General features: G+C 55.6%; 1 protein-coding gene across 1 annotated transcript; it reads left to right on the top strand.

The window, feature by feature from the left end:
- Window positions 1–1933: 1933 nt before the first annotated feature.
- On the top strand, window positions 1934–16730 carry LOC139317177 (sodium-dependent proline transporter-like). The gene is made up of 15 exons (XM_070944147.1): window positions 1934–1969; window positions 5616–5850; window positions 8582–8713; window positions 9144–9298; window positions 9496–9548; window positions 10368–10506; window positions 10649–10783; window positions 11693–11796; window positions 12072–12196; window positions 12566–12678; window positions 13288–13422; window positions 14399–14498; window positions 15452–15570; window positions 15696–15869; window positions 16578–16730. The coding sequence occupies exons 1-15, from the start codon at window positions 1934–1936 to the stop codon at window positions 16728–16730; spliced, it is 1908 nt and encodes a 635-aa protein (XP_070800248.1).
- The last annotated feature ends 1017 nt before the right edge of the window (window positions 16731–17747 follow it).

Genomic DNA, 17747 nt, shown 5'->3' with positions numbered 1-17747 from the left:
GGAAGCCTCGTCGAGCCCCGCGGGGAAGGCGGGAAAGAGGCGCCCGCCTTGCTGCTTCTCCAAGATAGCGCCACCTGCAGGGCACCCCGGGCAGCGCCCCGACCTTTTCGCCGGACCGCTTTCCCCCAGCCAGGACCCCGCAGCAGCCCTGAAAGCGGCTCCCCACCTTCAGGATGCGAAGGGCTGCTGGCAGAGCCCCTTTCCACTCCCTCCGGCTGCCCTGCCCACAACCGCCAGCTAACTTCTTCCGTGGCAGAGTCTCCGAGACCAGCTCAACCCCCAGCAATGGGGCAACAGGAGGAGCCCCCCCCCCCCCCGAGCAGTGAAAATCTGTCAGGGCAACCGACACACGGCAGAGGGTGGGGGGCTGTAGTCGGGTGGGGGATCCCTCCAGAGAAAGGGGTCCAGTATCAACCAGCCTAGGGCTGGAAGGGACCTGGGAGGTCTTCTAGTCCAACCCCCTGCTCAAGCAGGAGACCCCCCAAGGAAAGGCAGGCCCCGAGTTCACCAGGTGAGAAGAAGACTGTGGGGAAGGGGTCTGGAAAGGCCCTTCTGGGGGGAGCTTGTGGGGTCGGCAGGCGTCCTTGGAAGGAGTGGCCGCTCCAGTAACCCCGTCCTGTGCCACCCAGGGCTTGAAAGGAGTAACTTTTCTTTTATGCACAGTGAGAGCCTATGCACCAAAGACAAATTCTTTGTGTGTCCAATCGCCCTTGGCCAATAAAAAATCCTATTCTATTCTATTCTATTCTATTCTATTCTATTCTATTCTATTCTATTCTATTCTATTCTATTCTATTCTATTCTATTCTACCAGCATCCTCATTCACACCGGGAGCCTCTTGGGAGCCAGGGCAGCTGGCGGAACAGACGGTTATATTGGCACAATGAGCCATGCCATACCTGCCCTGATGGCTGCATTCTGGGTGGTTGTCAGGGGAAGCCCCACAGGCAGGGCAGGGCAATGGGCCCCTTGAAAGGCAGGAGTGAGCCTCCATGAACAGAGCTCCCCCCCCAGGCCAGAAATGGGGGCCACTGACATGTGGGTCGCTGATGCTCTCTGAGCTTGGCTGTTTTCCTATCTTGTCAGTGCTAGAAGGGAGGGGGTTTTGTAGGGGGGAGGCGGAGGAGAAGTGTGGGGTTCTCTGAGCTGGGTTTTATGACCCAGCTAGGGAACATCATCAGTGCTAGAAGGGAGGGGGCTTTGCTCTCTGTTCCTGTACAAGTGACTTGTCCTGTCACTTGGTGTTGGAGGGAGCCTTGTTTTCTCCTTAGTGGTTCCTGGAGGAGCTGCTGGGGTGGGGGGCGAGGGGGGGGGCGTTAGAGTTAAGGAATTCATGTCTGAAGCTCTTTTTCGGTCTTGTGCAACAAAAGCAGCGCCTTCCCCCCAATTCCACGCGCGGACTTTGCGTCCCCCTCGCAGCCTCCGCCGGGGCCCCCTCCGCCGTCGGTTCTGGGGCTGCAAAAGCCCCTTCCAGGCCAGCAAAGAGCCCAGGCTCTCTTCCTCCGAGCTGCGCTTTAGGGCGGACAGCGATTTCTCGAAAGCCCCCCGGTTGGTCCTCCCCCCTAGCCCGGATGCGGAGGGCCGCTCCCCTCCCGGGCTTTGCCCCTGCTGGCCCCGCGGAAGCCGCTCCTAGAGCCGGAAGGGGCCCGGGAGGTCTTCTAGTCCAGCCCCTGCTCAAGCAGGAGAACCGAAAGCAGTTCCGAGAAGGGGCTGTCGAGGGTCTTCTGAAAAGCCTCCGGTGATGGAGCCCCGGCCCGTCCAGGCATCTCGGGAACCGGCGCGGAAGACCCCGCGCGGGGCGGGCAGAGCCAGCCTGGGCGGGCCAGGTGAGCGGCGGGTGCGGCCAGGTGCGTTGCCGGCCGGCCTCCCTGGCCCCGCCTCGCCCGCCTGGCTGGCTGAAGTGCCGGAACTGGAGCGAGTCGGCGGTGCCTGATGGAGCCTCCGGTGGCTCCTGCTGCCGCCAGCCCGGTGAGTCCTGGGGAGGGGCTGAGCCTACCCCGCAGGGGGGTTGTGGGGGCAGCCCGGCGGCTCAGCCCTTCCGCCTGCAGTGGTGGCTGCGGGGGGCCCGGAGAGCGGCAGCCTTTTGCCCAGCCGCGGTGGGCAGCTCAGCCCCTGGCAGATGGGGACGGCTCCGAGCCGGGCTGGGCCCGATGCTGCCGGGAGGGGAGTCGCCCGATGGGATCGTTGTTGGGAAGAGCCGGTGGGCAGGTGGGTCCCAGCACTTCAAGGAGAGCCACGGCGGCTGAGCAGGTTGCTCCGAGGGGCCCCGCTGGGCAAAGGGAAGAAGGAAGGAAAGTGATTCCCTCCCCGTCCCCACCCTGGATTGGCCCCCAAATTCCAACGGCAGGACTCGCTCTCTGCATTGCCAGCCAGAGGAATCCGCTCCTTTCTTAAGCAGGGGGTTGGACTAGAAGACCTCCAAGGTCCCTTCCGACTCTTACTCTGTAATTCGGGAGCTTTTTAAAAAATTGCAGAACCTGCTATTCTTCAGTCAGGTGGCCAGGAGAGGGTCTCCCTTGGGAGGGCTCTGGGCAATGACCTTTCCGAGGTCATCAGGCAGGCGTGTCCGACCCAGGGCCAGCTACCTAATGCAGCCCTAAAGATTGCAAACTTTTCAGATTATTATGTGATTTATATGCATTTACTATGTTGTATATTTTGTGTGTGGCCCAAGCCAATTCCTCCTCACTCAACGCAGCCCAAAGGTTGGACCCCCGTGTTATAATCCATGCATTTTACTTTGGTTATTAATTTCGGTGGGTTTTTTTTTCCTGTTAAGAAAATGGATGTTCAAAGCCCTATGCCAGAGAAAGACACTTTTTCTTCTGCCCCAAAGCAAAACTGGGACCCACAGCCAAGGAACAGGGTCACTGGGGGGGGAGGAGGGGGGAGGCAGTTTGGGCCTATGGGTTCTCCAGGGGGAGGGGGGAGGGGGGAGGGGGGTTAGGCCAAGGCCCGGCCTCAATTGGAGTTGCAAGAGCTGCATTCAAAACCATCCAGATTAAAATCCTTTTAGAAGGCTTGAGACCTTCAGGAGAAATTGGGCTTCTGCTCTTCTAGCTTTTAAAATATGGGTAGTCCTCAATTTATGATCACAACTGAGCCAAACTTGCTAAGCGAGAAAGTTGTTAAGTGAGTTTTGCCCCATTTTACAACCTTCCTTGCCACAGTTACTAAGTGAATCATTGCATTTGTTAAATTAGTAACCCAGTTGTTAAGTGAATCCGGCTTCCTCACTGACTTTGCTTATCAGAAGACCACAAAAAGGGATCACGTGACCCCAGGACTCTGCAACCGTCATAAATCTGAGTCCGTTGCCAAACATGCTCCATCCATGACCTCAATGCCTTCCGTCGTTCCCTGAAAACCCATCTTTTCCAGCAAGCCGGGTTGGCTTAAGAAGAAATTTTTAAATTCTTTTAATCAGTCTGTGATTTTTTAACTTTCGGGCCAAAATTTATATATATTTTTAAATGTTTTAATATTTGTATTCTATGTTTTTTATCTTGGCTGTACACAGCCCTGAGTCCTCAGGGAGAAGGGCGGTATATAAATTGGAAATTAAATTAAATTAAATTAAATCCCCATAGCTTTGGGGAATCCTCTTGCCCATTCTGACGTGCCATTTATGGGCAGCCCCTGGGGGTCTCCCTCCTGCGCCAGCAACAGCCTGGAGGGTCCCGTCCTGTGGGGCTGAGAGAGGCGCAGGGAGGGGAGCCTGGGGGGGTTGGGTCAGGGCCAAAGAAAGGAGAACAAGGCTGGGCTCAGAGGTTTTGGAGGTCTCCTGACAGGTAGTCCTCGATTTACAACCATTTGTTTAGCAACTGTTCAAAGTTACAAAGGCACTGGGGAAAGTAACTTACAGCTGGTCCTCGCACTTATGACCAAAATTCGAGCGTTTGGCAACTGGCGTGGATTTAGGATGGCTGCAGCGTCCCAGGGTCAAGTGACCCCCGTACAACTTTCCCAACAAGCTTCCCATAACAACTGCAGTGCTTCGCTTAACAACCGTGTCAAAAAAGTGTCATAAAATAAGGCACGACTCCCTTAACAATGGCCTCATTTAGCAGTGGAAATTCTGGTCCCAACTGTGGCCGTAAGTCGAGGACTGCCAGAATTGACCCCCCTCCCCCCCCGCTTGGCCACCGGTTTGTTCTGCGTCTTTGGCGGCCTCTGCCTGAAGGAAGCCGGCGAGTGACCGGCTGGCCAGTGGGTGCCGTGAAAGGAAGGAGAGGCTCCATCCTTTGAGGCCTTCGAGAAAGACAGGCTGGGATGCGACTCCTGCCTTGGGCAGGGGGTTGGACTAGACGACCTCCAAGGTCCCTTCCAGCCCTAGGATTCAGTGTGTGTGAAGGGGAGGAGAAAGTTTTGTCTGGGGCGCTTCCCTTCACAGCCACAAGAGGTCGTGCTCCCAATTCACACATCTACAGGTAGTCCTCGACTTACAACCATTCATTTAGTGACCATTCAAAGTTATAAGAGCTCTGAAAAAATTGACTTATGACCATTTTTCACCCTTACGACCATTGCAGCCTCCTCATGGTCACATGATCAAAATTGAGACACTTGGCAACTGACTCATATTTATGACGGTTGCAGTGTCCCAGGGTCACGTGATTCCCTTTTGCGACCTTCTGCAAGCAATGGAGGAAGCCAGATTCACTTTACAACCGCGTTACTAACTTAATAACTGCAGTGATTCACTTAACAACTTTGGCAAGAAAGGTCGTAAAATCTTACGACCTTTGCTTAACTCTCTTGCTTCCTCACAACTTGTCTTCTGTTGCTCAAAATTTCAGCAACAGGAAGCTGGGCTCCATTGCGGTCATAAGTGGAGGACTAGGTGTGCAGGAATTTCCGGGAAAAAAAGTGGCCAAAACTCACCTGGGGCATTTCTCTCTCGTGCTGGTCAGTCAGGCCCGGCAGGTCAGGCAGGCAGAAGAAGACCAGGCAAAGCAGGGAAGCTCCGAAGGAAGACTTGCCGGGTGGCTGACCTTGGAAATGCCTGGGCGCCTTCCGGTTTTGGAGACACCAAGCCCTCAGCCAGCAGCTGCAGTGGTGAAGGCACCAGCAAGAGCCAGAGCCCTTAGACTTATCTATCGCTTCACGGTGCTTTTACAGCCCCCTCTAAGCGGTTTACAGAGTCAGCCTCTTGCAAACCCCAACAATCTGGGTCCTTGTTTTACCCACCTCGGAAGGACGGAAGGCTGAGTCAACCTTGAGCCTGGTGGGATTTGAACTGCCAAATTACAGACAGCCAGAAGTAACCTCCAGTGCTGCACTCTGACCACTGTGCCACTGCTGCTCAGAACTTCTCCTGGTTTCTAGCCTGGTTGTAGTTCCTCCTTAGGCTCAAGTTGGGTGACCTTGGGCCAGCCCCTCCCTCTCAGCCCAAAGAAGGCGGCAAGGGTAAGCCCCTTCTGAGCAACCATCTCAAGGGAATTGCAGGCTCTGCTCAATCTCCAGGGATCAGCACGAACTCATCCAGCCCCTAAACCAGGGTTTCTCAACTTTAAAAACTTGAAGATGCCTGGATTTTAACTCCCAGGATTCCCCAGCCAGCAAATAGCAGTTGTGCTCCTGACTAGCGTGGTCCTCTCTCCTTCGGTCGCAGGGCAGAGTCGTCCAGCTGAATGGGGCTGGCCTGGAGGGGTTCTGCCTGCCGGCCACCATCCTGCCCCAGGTGCAGCCGTCTTTCCTGGGGGCAGATGCCACACCGGCCCCTGAGCCCACCCAACCGCGGGAGACATGGGGAGGGAAGTACGAATTCCTGCTCTCCTGCCTGGGATACTGTGTGGGGCTGGGGAACGTGTGGAGGTTCCCGTATCTCTGCTATCGCAACGGAGGCGGTGAGTGGACGTCCCATCCGGTTCCCTCCTTAGCAGGGGCCCATCTGGCAATCGTTCTGTCTCAGTTTGCATTAACAGTCCCCTCCTCCTCCTCCTCCTCCTCCTCCAGTCTATGGAGATTATTCTCAGTCCTCCAGGTCCCAGAGGTGCTTTTTCAAGAGGCAACTGGACTTTTGGGTTTTTCTTTGAAGCTCTGAGCTGAAGAAGCTTCTTGGATGAGAAGTGAAATGTCTTCAAAGAAAAACCCGAAAATCCAGTTGCCTCTTGAAAAAAGCACCTTTGGGAAAGCTATCCAACTTTTTCATTTCTTTGCCAGCTGCTCTGAATTTGCCAAGCAAGCATGCTGATGTTATCTTTTTCCTCTTAATTAATATTAATGTAGATTGTTCCATTTCCTTTCTGTTGTCATACAGAGCTTGTGGCGTCCCTCCCTTTCACTCAGGAGAGACGTATTACATCTCAAATTAGTAGCCTTTTGCCTTGAACTTCCGCTATTGTTCTGCTCCACCTTTCTTATCATCCCTGCAGGCCCTGAGCAGGTGTGGGTGCCACCAGCATCCTCAGCTCATTTCTTTTCTTCACCACAACTGGGTTTCTCCAAGCTCTGTTCTTAAGAGAAGCTAACAAAGTAGAATATCTGCAGCTGGGTTGAAATGAGGGCTCCTTGATGCTCTCTGAGCTGGGTGGTTTTCTTGCAGACGTTTCATGACCCAACTAGGGAATGTCATCAGTCCTATAACGAGTGCTGTCGATGTCACCTAGCAATGAAACCACCCAGCTCAGAGAGCAGCAAGGATCCGTCATTAAGAGAAGCTGCTTCTTCAGAAGATTGGATGGTTGGACACCTTAAGGCATTCCACACTGGGGCAAGAGCCACACAGTCAAAGCACGGCTGGCCTTGTAAAGCTGGAGTATAAAGCTGCTCCTTGCATCCCCTTCCTCCCCCCTTGAGCTCCCTGGCATTAATCCTCCTGTCCTGCCCTTTCCTTGACTTCTCTCTCTCTCTCTCTCTCCCCCCCCCCCCCATGAACGGCTCCATTGTTCTTTCTAGGCTGTTAAGTCAAGCTTGCGTGTGTGAGCAATTAGTGCAATGGTTCAACAACTGGCCCATTCCGGAGCATCTCCCTTTTTCTGCCTAGGCACACGCAGCCATCCTTCCCTGCCTAAGGACGCCTCCCACCCCACCCCTTATCATTAGGCGCTTGACCTGAGAATGGGGTCAACAGCAGGGCTTTTCCTCTGCATTCCAATAGGGGGCGCTGTGGCACTGAGCAATCACCCAAGAGCCAAATCCCTGTTGGGGAAGGAGAAGATCCACGGAGGGGCCCAAGTGCCAAAGACCTTTTACACCAGGCAACGTGTGGACTTCAACTCCCAGAATTTCCCACCCAGCTGGGAATCCTGGGAGTTGAAGTCCACACGTCTTCCAAGTTGCCAAGCTTGGAGGCCCCTGTTTTAAACCCTCTTACCCAGGTCTTTAAAAAGTCTTTTGTTCCTACTTTTGGGCTGAGCTCTTGCAACAAATTGCGTTGTGGGGTGGCACAAACTTTGTACTTGGAAATGTGGAGCCATTTCACACCTTTATGTCTGTATCATTATTCTCCCGCCCCCCCCCCAAAAAAACCACCCATAAAATGACGTGAAATCATGGAAGCAGTGATTCCATCCTTGCTGAGGTTGAGCTAAGAGGGCGACGGTGAAGCCTCACTAGAGGAGCCATGTTGGTCCTGATGGGCCGGTAGGTCTTCCCTCGGCTGCTTTGGCTTCCATCCCTCCTCCAGGCTGCTTTCCCCAAGTCCTCATTGCTACAAGCACCAAAATGGCCATTTTTGCCCCAGGCAGCTTCTAAAGCGATGGGAATCCATTCTCAAGGTGTGGCAAGCTCAGTTAGTCCAAGGCCGGTGGCTTTGTAGGGAAGAGGAGGACTGGGGGGGGGGGTATTGCGCCACCAAAAGTCTAGCTGCAGTTATTAAATTTAAAATCAATTTAGTCTCTATAACCGTACAATCTGTGATTATACCCAACAAAAACAATTGTGGAGTAAACTTTATCTTCTTTTTAAGAATATTTTGGATAATCCACCATATTTTAATCCAAAATGCTTTAACTTTTTTACAAGTCCACCTTATGTGATAATAAGTAGCATCATCACAATCACATCTCCAACACTTAGATTGCAAATTTGGATACATACAAGCCAACTTTTTAGGATCCAAATGCCATCTGTAAAACAATTTTACATTTCTAACCCATATTTTTTCCCAAGTTTCCATCATTATTGGTTCCTGAATGTTTTGTGCCCATTTTATCATGCAATCCTTAACTAATTCCGTTTCTGAATCTATTTCTATCAATATATTATATAATCTTTTTATATGCATTTGACCTTGATCTCCTTCTGCATGATACCAATTCTCTGGTCTTCTTTCCATCTAGCTTGCAACTGTCCATACTGAAACCAAGTTTGAATTATTTTTTTCTTCTTTCAATGCCTTTATAGATTTTAACTGCAATATACCCCCTTCCATTTTAAGAAGCTCTTTATAGGTAATCACCTCTTGCTTTTGTTCTACACTAGGACTGTGCGGTCCTTGATGCTCTTGTTTTCTGGCAGAGGTTTCATGACCCAACTAGCGAACATCATCAGTGCTAGAAGGGGGGAGGAGGAGGAGGAGGAGGAGTGCCAATGTTGTGTGTTAAGGGCCACACCTGCGCTGCCTTCTCTTCTCAGGGGTCTTTCTGATTCCCTACACCATCATGCTGGTCTTCACGGGCCTGCCTCTCTTCCTGATGGAGCTCAGCCTTGGCCAATATGGGGCCACCGGACCCATCAGCGTCTGGAAGTGCTGCCCCCTCTTGAAAGGTGAGCCCATCGGGGGCCTTTGCCTTCCAGGGCCGCAGGGCCAGGAGGCCACCGAGCCCCAGTGGAGAGCCCCCTCAGTCCGTGTGGGGCATCCTGTGAGTGGGTGGGGGGCCAGAGGGCGGCTGGAGAGGAAAGGGGCCTTTTAGGGGCCTTTCTCATTTTGCCCTGTGGAGGAACCCCTCTTGCTGGAGCGCCGTGACTCGTAAGCGGGAGACCCCCAACTCCGCTTCTGTCCCTGCTTGTGGTGGAGCTCGGGGGCCCCTGGGTTTCTTCTGGGGAGCCTGGGGTTGGGGCCCTGCCCACCAGCCACCTGTGCCCTTCTGCTGGGGCTCTACAGAAATGCCCTCCGCCCTCCGGGGGAGAGGTACCCCCAACTGGGGAAGGGGAGCCGTGGAACCGCGCTGGTTGACCTCCCCCACTCCCTGCACAGGGATCGGGGTCGGGATGTTGGTGGTCTCCTCGCTGGTCTCCCTCTACTACAACGTCATCATCGCCTGGACCCTCTACTACTTGAGCATGTCCTTCCAGAGCCCCCTGCCCTGGTCCTGCGACGCCCCACACAACCGCCCGCTCTGCCAGGCTCAGGTAGCGGCTGGGTCCCGTGGGGGGGGGGAAGAGCGGGAGGGGCAGCAGGGCGTCCTCAGGGTTCCACATGCCGGACCTCCACTCTGGCCAAGGAGACGGGAGTAGCTGGCCGGCCAGCAGGCCTTGAGAGACCCAGGGAGGCCCTGCGCCTGCACTGCCCCTTCCCCGCCCCACGAGGGTCTCCTCTTGCCTTTCAGAACGGGACTTTGGTGAGCAGCCGCCCGTCCAGCGCCAGCGAGGCCTTCTGGAAGTGAGTCTCCTTGGTTGGGGGAGGTGGGCTCCCTCTCTTGGGGGGGGGGTCAGCCTGGGGAAACAGGGAATGGGGGGGTGGCCCACAGGCTCAGCCTCTTCAGCTGGAGCTTCTCCAACCTGCAAGCGCAGCTCCTGGGACGGACGGACCCACACAGGGGTACGTGCAAGGTGGCAAAAGCAAGAGGTCGGTCAGCAGCAAAGAAACTGGGCGGGGTATGGAGGGAGGGAGGGAGGGAGGGAGGGAGGGAGGGAGGGAGGGGGACTGACTCTCAAGGGCTGGCTGGGCCTCCTTAGCAAAATCCCTCCTGTTTCCTGGTTGCTGCTGGGCGGGGGGGGGGGAGAGAGTGGGGGGGGATGCTCATTTTGTATAGGCTTGGAGAACTGCAGGTAGTCCCTGACTTACGACCATAATGGAGTCCAAAATTTCTATTGTTGTTAACTGAATTTTGTCCCATTTTACGGCCTTTCTGGCCACAGTTGTTAAGTGAATCACTGCGGTTGCTAACTTCCTAACACATTAAGTGTTCAGTGAATCCGGCTTCCCCTCGTGGGCTTTGCTGGTCAGAAGGTCACAAAAGGGGATCATGCGACAGTCATAAATACGAGTCAGTTGCCAAGCACCTGAATTCTGATGTGCAAGTATTAAAAACAGTCATAAGTTTTCATTCTCTTTGCAACTTCAAACGGTCACTAAATGAACTGTTGTAAGTTAAGGACTTCCTGCATTCTGCACCCTCTGATGGGCGGGGAAGGGTCCCGGGGGGGCAGGGCTCCTTCCTGCCCATCAGCCGCCCTCCTTCTCCTCTTCTGCTTCCAGCCAGCGGGTGCTGGGCGTGGTGCACAGCTCCGGCCTGGGCGACCCCGGCCCCGTGAGGGGGTCCCTGGCGCTGTGCCTGCTGCTGGCCTGGGCCCTCATCTTCCTCTGCACCCTGAAGGGCATCCGCAGCTCGGGCAAGGTGAGCGGGCCTGGGCCACGGCGCCCAGGCCCAGGGGGCAGCGTGGGGAGCCCCTCCCTGGCCTTGCCCTGGGGGCCCAGCCAGGCTCCAGCTGGGGCCGGGGTGCTTCTCCCTCTCAGCCGCCCGGCCCTCTCTCCGGCAGATTGTGTACTTCACGGCCACCTTCCCCTACGTGGTCCTCGTGGTGTTGATCATCCGGGGAGCCACGCTGGAGGGCTCCATCGAGGGCGTCCGCTTCTACCTCTCCGCAGACTGGAGCCGCCTGCAGAGCGCCCAGGTGCCCATGGGCAGAACCGCCTTCTCCAATTGTGTGTGTGTGTGTGTGTGTGTGTGTGTGTGTGTGTGTGTGTGTGTGTGCGGGGGGGGGGGGGGTCAGGGAGAACCCAACCGTTAAGGATGCTGGTCCTGCTTTCTTGCAAGCGGAAGGCCTGGGGGGGTCTTTTGAGGCGGGGTGGGGGCTGACCTCAGCAGGAGCGGAAAGAGGGGGCCAGGTGTGCTCATGGGGCTCTGTGTTCTGCCTCCGGCCTTCTCGTGGGGAGGCTGATGGGGAGGGGAGGCAGCCCAACCCTTGGGAGGCAGCACACACCCGATGGATTTCCACCTTAGCTAAGCCATGGTGTCTTAACCGTGTTTGGCTAAGACATGGTTAAGCACGCAGCAACACACAAGAGTTCAAGAGCAAGCCATCGATGTGTGTTTACAAACCATCAAAGCCTCCTAAGGGTGTGACTGCACTCTCTGGCCTGCTTTGCAGGTGACGTCAAGCCATGGTTTGACTAACGGTGCTTTAAAAGAGAATATTTGTAGCTGAGGGTCCTTGGTGCTCTCCGAGCTTGGCGGTTTTCTTGCAAACATTTCATGACTCAGCTAGGGAACATCAGCACCGCTATCATTATTAGCACTGATGATGTTCCCTAGTTGGGTCACGAAACGTCTGCAAGAAAACCACCCAGCTCAGAGAGCACTGAGGACCGCACAGTTCTTGGTGGTGATTTTTGAGTAACCCTTGAGTAGCTGAGCTCCGATGTTAAGTCTTCAGGCAACAGCTGTGCCTTAGACGTTGTCTTGATGCTTCTAGTAACCAGGCTTTTTAATAACCGGTGCTGGTAAATGGGGTTGCAAGTTGAGAGGTCCTCTTGGGGAGAAAGCCAGGCCCAGAATGTCTCTTTCCCCCTCCTTGGAGAAGGTCTGGAACGACGCAGCCTCGCAGATCTTCTACTCGCTGGGCATCGGCTTCGGGGGGCTGCTCTCCATGGCTTCCTACAACAAGTTTGACAACAACGTGATCAGGTGAGGCGTCTGGAGGAGCCCAGACCACCTGCCTCCCTGGCCTGAAGCCCGGGCTGGACACAGATCGGCCCCACGGGGAAAAGGGGGGGCTTTGGGGGGTCTCCACGTCAGGCATCACAACCTCTTTCTGCTGTGGGGAACTTCTGGGGGTGAGGAAGACAAAGCCGTGGGGTCCACCAAAGGTGTGGTGTCAACGCAGGAACCCACAGCCTAGAGGACAGCTGGCCACCCCCTTGTTCAGCCCCACGAGCCCCCCCATCTCTCTCTGCCCACAGGGACACGCTGGTGATTGGCATTGGGAATTGCTGCACCAGCTTCTTCGCAGGCTTTGCCATTTTCTCCGTCCTTGGGCACATGGCCTGGCGGAAGAAGGTCTCTGTCGGAAGGGTGGCAGATTCAGGTACGGAGGATGTTGGGAAGCCCCCTTTGGCTGGGCCACCAGTCGGCTCTCGGAGGCTTTGAGATCTCCAGGGCCGTCTTGGAACCCTCCCATGGTCTTCAAGAGGGGCTCGATGGTGGGCCTGAGAGTAAAGGCCGTTTTGGCATCCCTGTTTCCCTGGGGGGTGGGGGGGGGAGGAGAGCAGACCATTTAGAGAAGTGGGGCTGAGCAGCATAGCACTGGGTGAAGAAGAGCCCCACCGAGACCCCCACAGCTCCTCTCCATCTCCCAGCTCTGTTTCGCCTGCCAGCGTGCCCAGGTTTGGCCAAAGCAGACGGGGGGCAGGGGGGTGGGGTGGGGGCTTTGAGTGACCTCTGGCTCTTTCCTCAGGACCCGGACTGGCTTTCGTGGCCTACCCCGAAGCCCTGGCTCTGCTGCCCGGCTCCTTCTTCTGGTCCATCCTGTTCTTCCTGATGCTCCTCACCCTGGGGGTGGACACGCTGGTGAGTGGCAGCCGGCCGGGCCCCTTTCGGAACTGTGGGCTACATCGGGGGGGGGGGGAGGTAAGAGCCCCCCCCCCAAGAGCAGCAGCGGCTTCTGCTGCAACCTGACCCAACTGGCCCCTTCGGGTCTATTGCAGTTCCCACGGAGCACATCTGGGGGAGGGTCTCTGAAGCAAACATCTGGGCCACTGAGGTGGCTTTTAAGGGAAGAAAGCTTCTTGGTTGTCACCCTTCCTTCCTTCCTTCTTTTCCTCTCCTTTTTCTCTTCTTTCTTTCTTTCTCTCTCTCTCCCACCCACCCTTCCTTCTCCCATTCTTTCCTTTTTCACTTCCTCCCTCCCATTTTTTCAAATCAAATGCACCGTTGGCAATAGGGAAAGAGTCCCGTAAAAGCAGCAGCGTAAATCCCAAAGCCTTCTCCATCGGGGGCTGAGCTTTCCAAGGCTCTGGCTTGCCTCTCCCTGGGCTCCTCCGTGCCTGGCCCGTCTCCTGGCCTTCTGCTCCCTCCGTGGCCGGAGGGGGCTGAGCTTCCGAGGGGAGGGGTGGGGGAGGGGGGCGCTTTATTTCACTCATGCTCTCCTGCCTGCCTGCCTGCCTGCCTGCCTGTCAGTTTGGAAACATGGAGGGCATCACCACGGCAGTGATGGACGAGTTCCCGTCCCTGCGCAGCTGGAGGCGCAAAGTCCTGTTCCTGGGAGGACTCTGCTTGGCCTTCTACCTGCTGGGCCTCCTGCTGATCACAGAGGTGAGCACGCGTGGGTGTGTGTGTGTGTGTCTGTGTGTGTCTTAAGCAGCCCGTCTTCCCCCCCCCGCCTCTTCATTAGTACAACGTACTTCCTGTTTTGTGTTGGCAAGAGCCTCCGACTTATTACAGGTAGTCCTCGATTTACAACAGTTCATTTAGTGACCGTTCGAAGTCACAACGGCAGTTTAAACGGTGACTTAGGACCCTTTTTCACACTTACGACCGTTGCATCTCCAAAGTCACCGGATCAAAATTCAGGCGCTTGCCAACTGACTCCTACTTCTGACGGTCAGTGGCCCCGGGTCATGTGATCCCTTTTTGCGACTGTCCGACAGGCAAAGTCAACGGGGGAAGCCGGATTCACTGAACGACTGTGTGACTCACTTAGCCACTGCAGTGATTCACTTAACAACTGTGGCAAAAAAGGTCATAAAATGGGGCACAATTAACTGAACAACTGTCTCCCTTAGCAACAGAAGTTTTGGCCTCAATTATGGTCGTAAATCGAGGACTACCTGTACTGTAATCCAAAGTATCTTGTCTCTCACTGTAAAAAAGGCATTGAACGAGGGTTCGCTCCGTTGTGGGAACCCAGTTTTCCCCCTGGCGGGTGGCCTAACCCAGGCATCCACATCAGGAGCCGTCTGAATGGGCGGAGTTTGTTCCCTGAATGATTACACCAGATTTGGATGCTCTGTGTTGTATCCTTTGTTGTACTGACCGAGCACAGCATTAGGGATTACGTAGTTCTGGTCAGGCATCGCCCCCTTGTAAGGCAGCCGAAGGGCCCTTGCAGTCTCCTCTGCTCTGTGGGGACCCAGCGGTGGGTTTGGGGACCCTTGCCAGCCTGCTGAGGGGGAAGTCCGGCCTCTGGATTGGGGAGAAGCCCTCAGAAGGCGAGCAGCAGACCGACTGGGGAGGCCCAGGCCGGTTCCGCCCAGTTTGGTGCCAGGCCTTTGTGGCTTTCCTCTTGCAGGGCGGCATATACTGGTTTACCCTCATCGACGCCTACAGCACCAGCTTCGGCCTCATCATCGTGGCTCTCTTCATGTGCCTTGGGGTTGCCTTCTTCTACGGTGAGTCCGTGCGGGGCGAGCAAGCTGTGCCAGGCAGGCAATGGCTTCCTAGGGAGGGTCTCCCCCTGTGGGACTGCCTGGCAGTGGGGCGCTGTATCCGTCTTCACCACTAACCAGCATAAGTGGTTTGTTCATGTGCAAAGGATCCTTGGTCTTGGTCAGGTCAGGCTTCCCTTCCCACATTCACCCCATCAAGCGTTGTTGAAATGAGGGGTCCTGGGAGCTCCCTGAGCTGGGCGATTCTCTTGCAGACGTTTCATGACCCAGCTAGGGAACATCATCAGTGCTAGAAGAGTGGGGGGTTTGCAGGGAGGAGGAGGATGACGAGGACTACGGGGCCATTGGTGCCCTCTGAGCCAGGTTGCAGACGTTTCATTATCCAGCTGGGTAACATCATCAGTGCTGGAAGGGAGGGGGGTTTGTCCTCTCTCTTTCTCTCCTTTTTCACTAAAATGCAAAACCTCTCTCCCCTTTAAGGCAAAGTTTCCCAACCTTCACATCTCATCTATGGACCTCAACTCCCAGAATTCCCCAGCTAGCAACGAATAATAGAGTTGGAAGGGGCCAGAAGGGTCACCTAGTCCAGTATTTCTAAACCTTTTCAACTTTTAACATGTGTGGACTTCAACTCCCAGAATTCCTGGCTGGGGAATTCTGGGAGTTGAAGTCCACATGTCTTAAAGTTGCCAGAGTTGGGAAAACCCTGCTCTCACGTCTGCTGGGCTGCTTCCTAAATTAATCTGGACGGACACAGCTTGGTTTCAGAAAATACTAAAGACGGCAATTGCTTCTTCTTTCGCCCTGGATCAAAAAAAACAGGCAGTGGCTGTGCGGAACATGCTGTCATCTGGCCGAGAGGCGGTGTGGATGCGTGGAAGGAAAGCCCAAATCAGGGGTGGGACCGGCCAGGGTGCTTCCCCACAGCCGTGTGCAACCCGTTCCTTTTCCTGCAGGGGTGAACCAGTTTTGCCAAGACGTCGTCGACATGATCCGGCAGTGCCCACCCTGGTGCAGCCAGCTGGTGCCGTACTTCAAGGCCTGCTGGGTGATCTTCACACCAGGGATGTTGCTGGTAGGCCAGGCGGGGGCTTTGTGGTCTTTCTGCCCCCCCCCACAGCTCTTATGGGGAGAGTCTGGGCAGCCGTGGGGTGGCCTCCCACCCCTTGGCCATCCTTGTCCGCTCTGCTCCCTTCGCAGTTCATTCTCTTCTACATCTTCCTGGACCTGTCGGGCACCACACTGCACTACGGAGCGTACCGGTTCCCACGGTGGGGCCAGGCGCTGGGCATCTGCATGGGGGTGCTGAGCTGCATTCAGATTCCGCTTTGGGCTGGCATCGCTCTCTGCAAGGAGTCCGGGACGCTGGTTGCTGTGAGTCGGGGAAGAGAGCCCAGTGGGTGGCGGGTAGGGAAGACTTCCCATCTCTCACCTGCAGGACAGGGAGGGAGCTGAGTCGGGCAGGACTCCAGGTGTGGCCATCCTGTGCCGCAGCTGAGGACCCCAAGGAGAAGCCTTGCTGCAAAATCCAGTCAGTCAGTCACCGGGACCAAAGATTTATTCTTCCAAGCTTTTGGGACCCTGCTGGAGCGCATGGCCATTGCTCTTCTGGCCTCTGCCATGCAGGCCTCCCTTGCAGGGCTCTCTAGAGGGATTTCCAAAGAGGATTCCCCTGATGGCAGGGCTGCTCCCCAGAGACCACCTTAAGTGGCCGGCTTGCGTCTTTTCTGGATGTTTTGGTCAGGGGTGAGCTGCTCAAGCCCCCCCTCCGATTCTCTGGGTCACGGGGTGGAATCCGAGGGATGGCAAGACCCCTTCAGGGTAGAGTTGCTGACAGGAGCCGGGGGAGCTTTGCACCCCTTCTGGAGACCTTGGGTTGTAGGGGGGAGAAGAAAGGTCATAAAACGGATCAAGCTTCCAGGAAGCAGGGACACTGTTCTGGCTGTGTGGGGCAGCCCTTGGGGAGCCCCACGCCCTCTTGCCTCTCCCGGCGTACGTTCGCCTGGGACCTTTCCTGGCGACACCCTTGATGGCGGGGGGGGCAGCTGGAGCCGTGTCCAGTCTCCCCTTCTGTCGTCACAGCGCTTCAGGAAAGCCGTCCGTCCGCTGAGTTCCTGGCGTTCTGCCAGCAGCCGTGAGCTGCCCCACCAGGTCATCGACGTTCCCTACACTGTCAACTTGACGGACAGCGACTTCGTAGGAAGTTGGCAGCTGCCAGATCGCAGCGAGGCCTGATGCTGCGGCCAACGCAGGAGGAGGCATCTATGCCGGTCCCCTTAAGGCTTGGGCCCGAACAGCCATTTTGCTGTCCCTTGGAGGGGGCTGCGGTAAAAGCAACGGTGCAGGAAAGACGCTGCTGCCACTGCTGACTGGCAGGGCCAGCCTGGAGGCTGCTGGTGCCCCCAGGCCCTCTCCCCACGAGAAGCCCAGGGGCCGGGCCACAGCCATCGCTGCTCCACTCCCCGATCGGGCCGTGACTCTTGGCTCCAGTGTCTTTTCAGGGCAGCTCTGCCCCGTCTCCAAAATCGAAGAGGCCACCCTCCACTACTGCTTTGCTGCCCTGTGGCACTCCCCCTCACCCACCCGGAGCATGGGAAGTCCTCAACTTAAGACCACAATTGAGCCCAAAGAGTTTATTGCTAAACAAGACAGATGTTAAGTGAGTTTTGCCCAATTTACCACCTTTCCTGCTCAATTGTTAAGTGAATCACTGCAGTTTTTAACTTAGTAACACGGACGTTAAGTGAATCTGGCTTCCCCATCGACTTTGCTTGTCAGAAGGTTGCAAAAGGGGATCACATGACCCCGGGATAGTGACCGTCATAAATACACGCATTGTCCAAATTTTGATCACGTGACCCTGGGGAGGCTGCAACTGTCCTAAGTGTGAGAAACGGTCATGTCACTTTTTTCTGTGCTGTTCTAACTTTGCTCATTTACTGCATGGCTGTAAGTCGAGGACTTTCTGTACGCCTTCTCCGCTTTCCCTACCTTTGGCTCGCTCAGGACCTCCCCTCGGATTCAGCTCACCTGGTGCCTCCTTTCCACTTTGGCCAGAGGTGCCCTGGGCTGGCTCAGCCTCCTGCACTGCCTCTCGTGCAGCGGCGCAGGACAAAGCGGCAACATCTGCCTGCAGCCCACAGCTGAGTTACAGAAGGACTGAGGACAGGAATGTCCATGGACAATGGGCATTTTGGGCTGGCCCCCCTGGACGGACATAACCCCCCCTCCCCAATTTTTCTAAAGGGTCTT

Source organism: Pituophis catenifer, unplaced genomic scaffold, assembly GCF_029215685.1.
Source record: "Pituophis catenifer annectens isolate HBS135680 unplaced genomic scaffold, rPitCat1.0.hap2 SCAF_4, whole genome shotgun sequence".
In the NCBI taxonomy this organism is placed as follows: domain Eukaryota; kingdom Metazoa; phylum Chordata; class Lepidosauria; order Squamata; family Colubridae; genus Pituophis; species Pituophis catenifer.
Note: the sequence above shows the minus strand (reverse complement) of the source record. Positions and strands in the feature narration are given on the sequence as shown.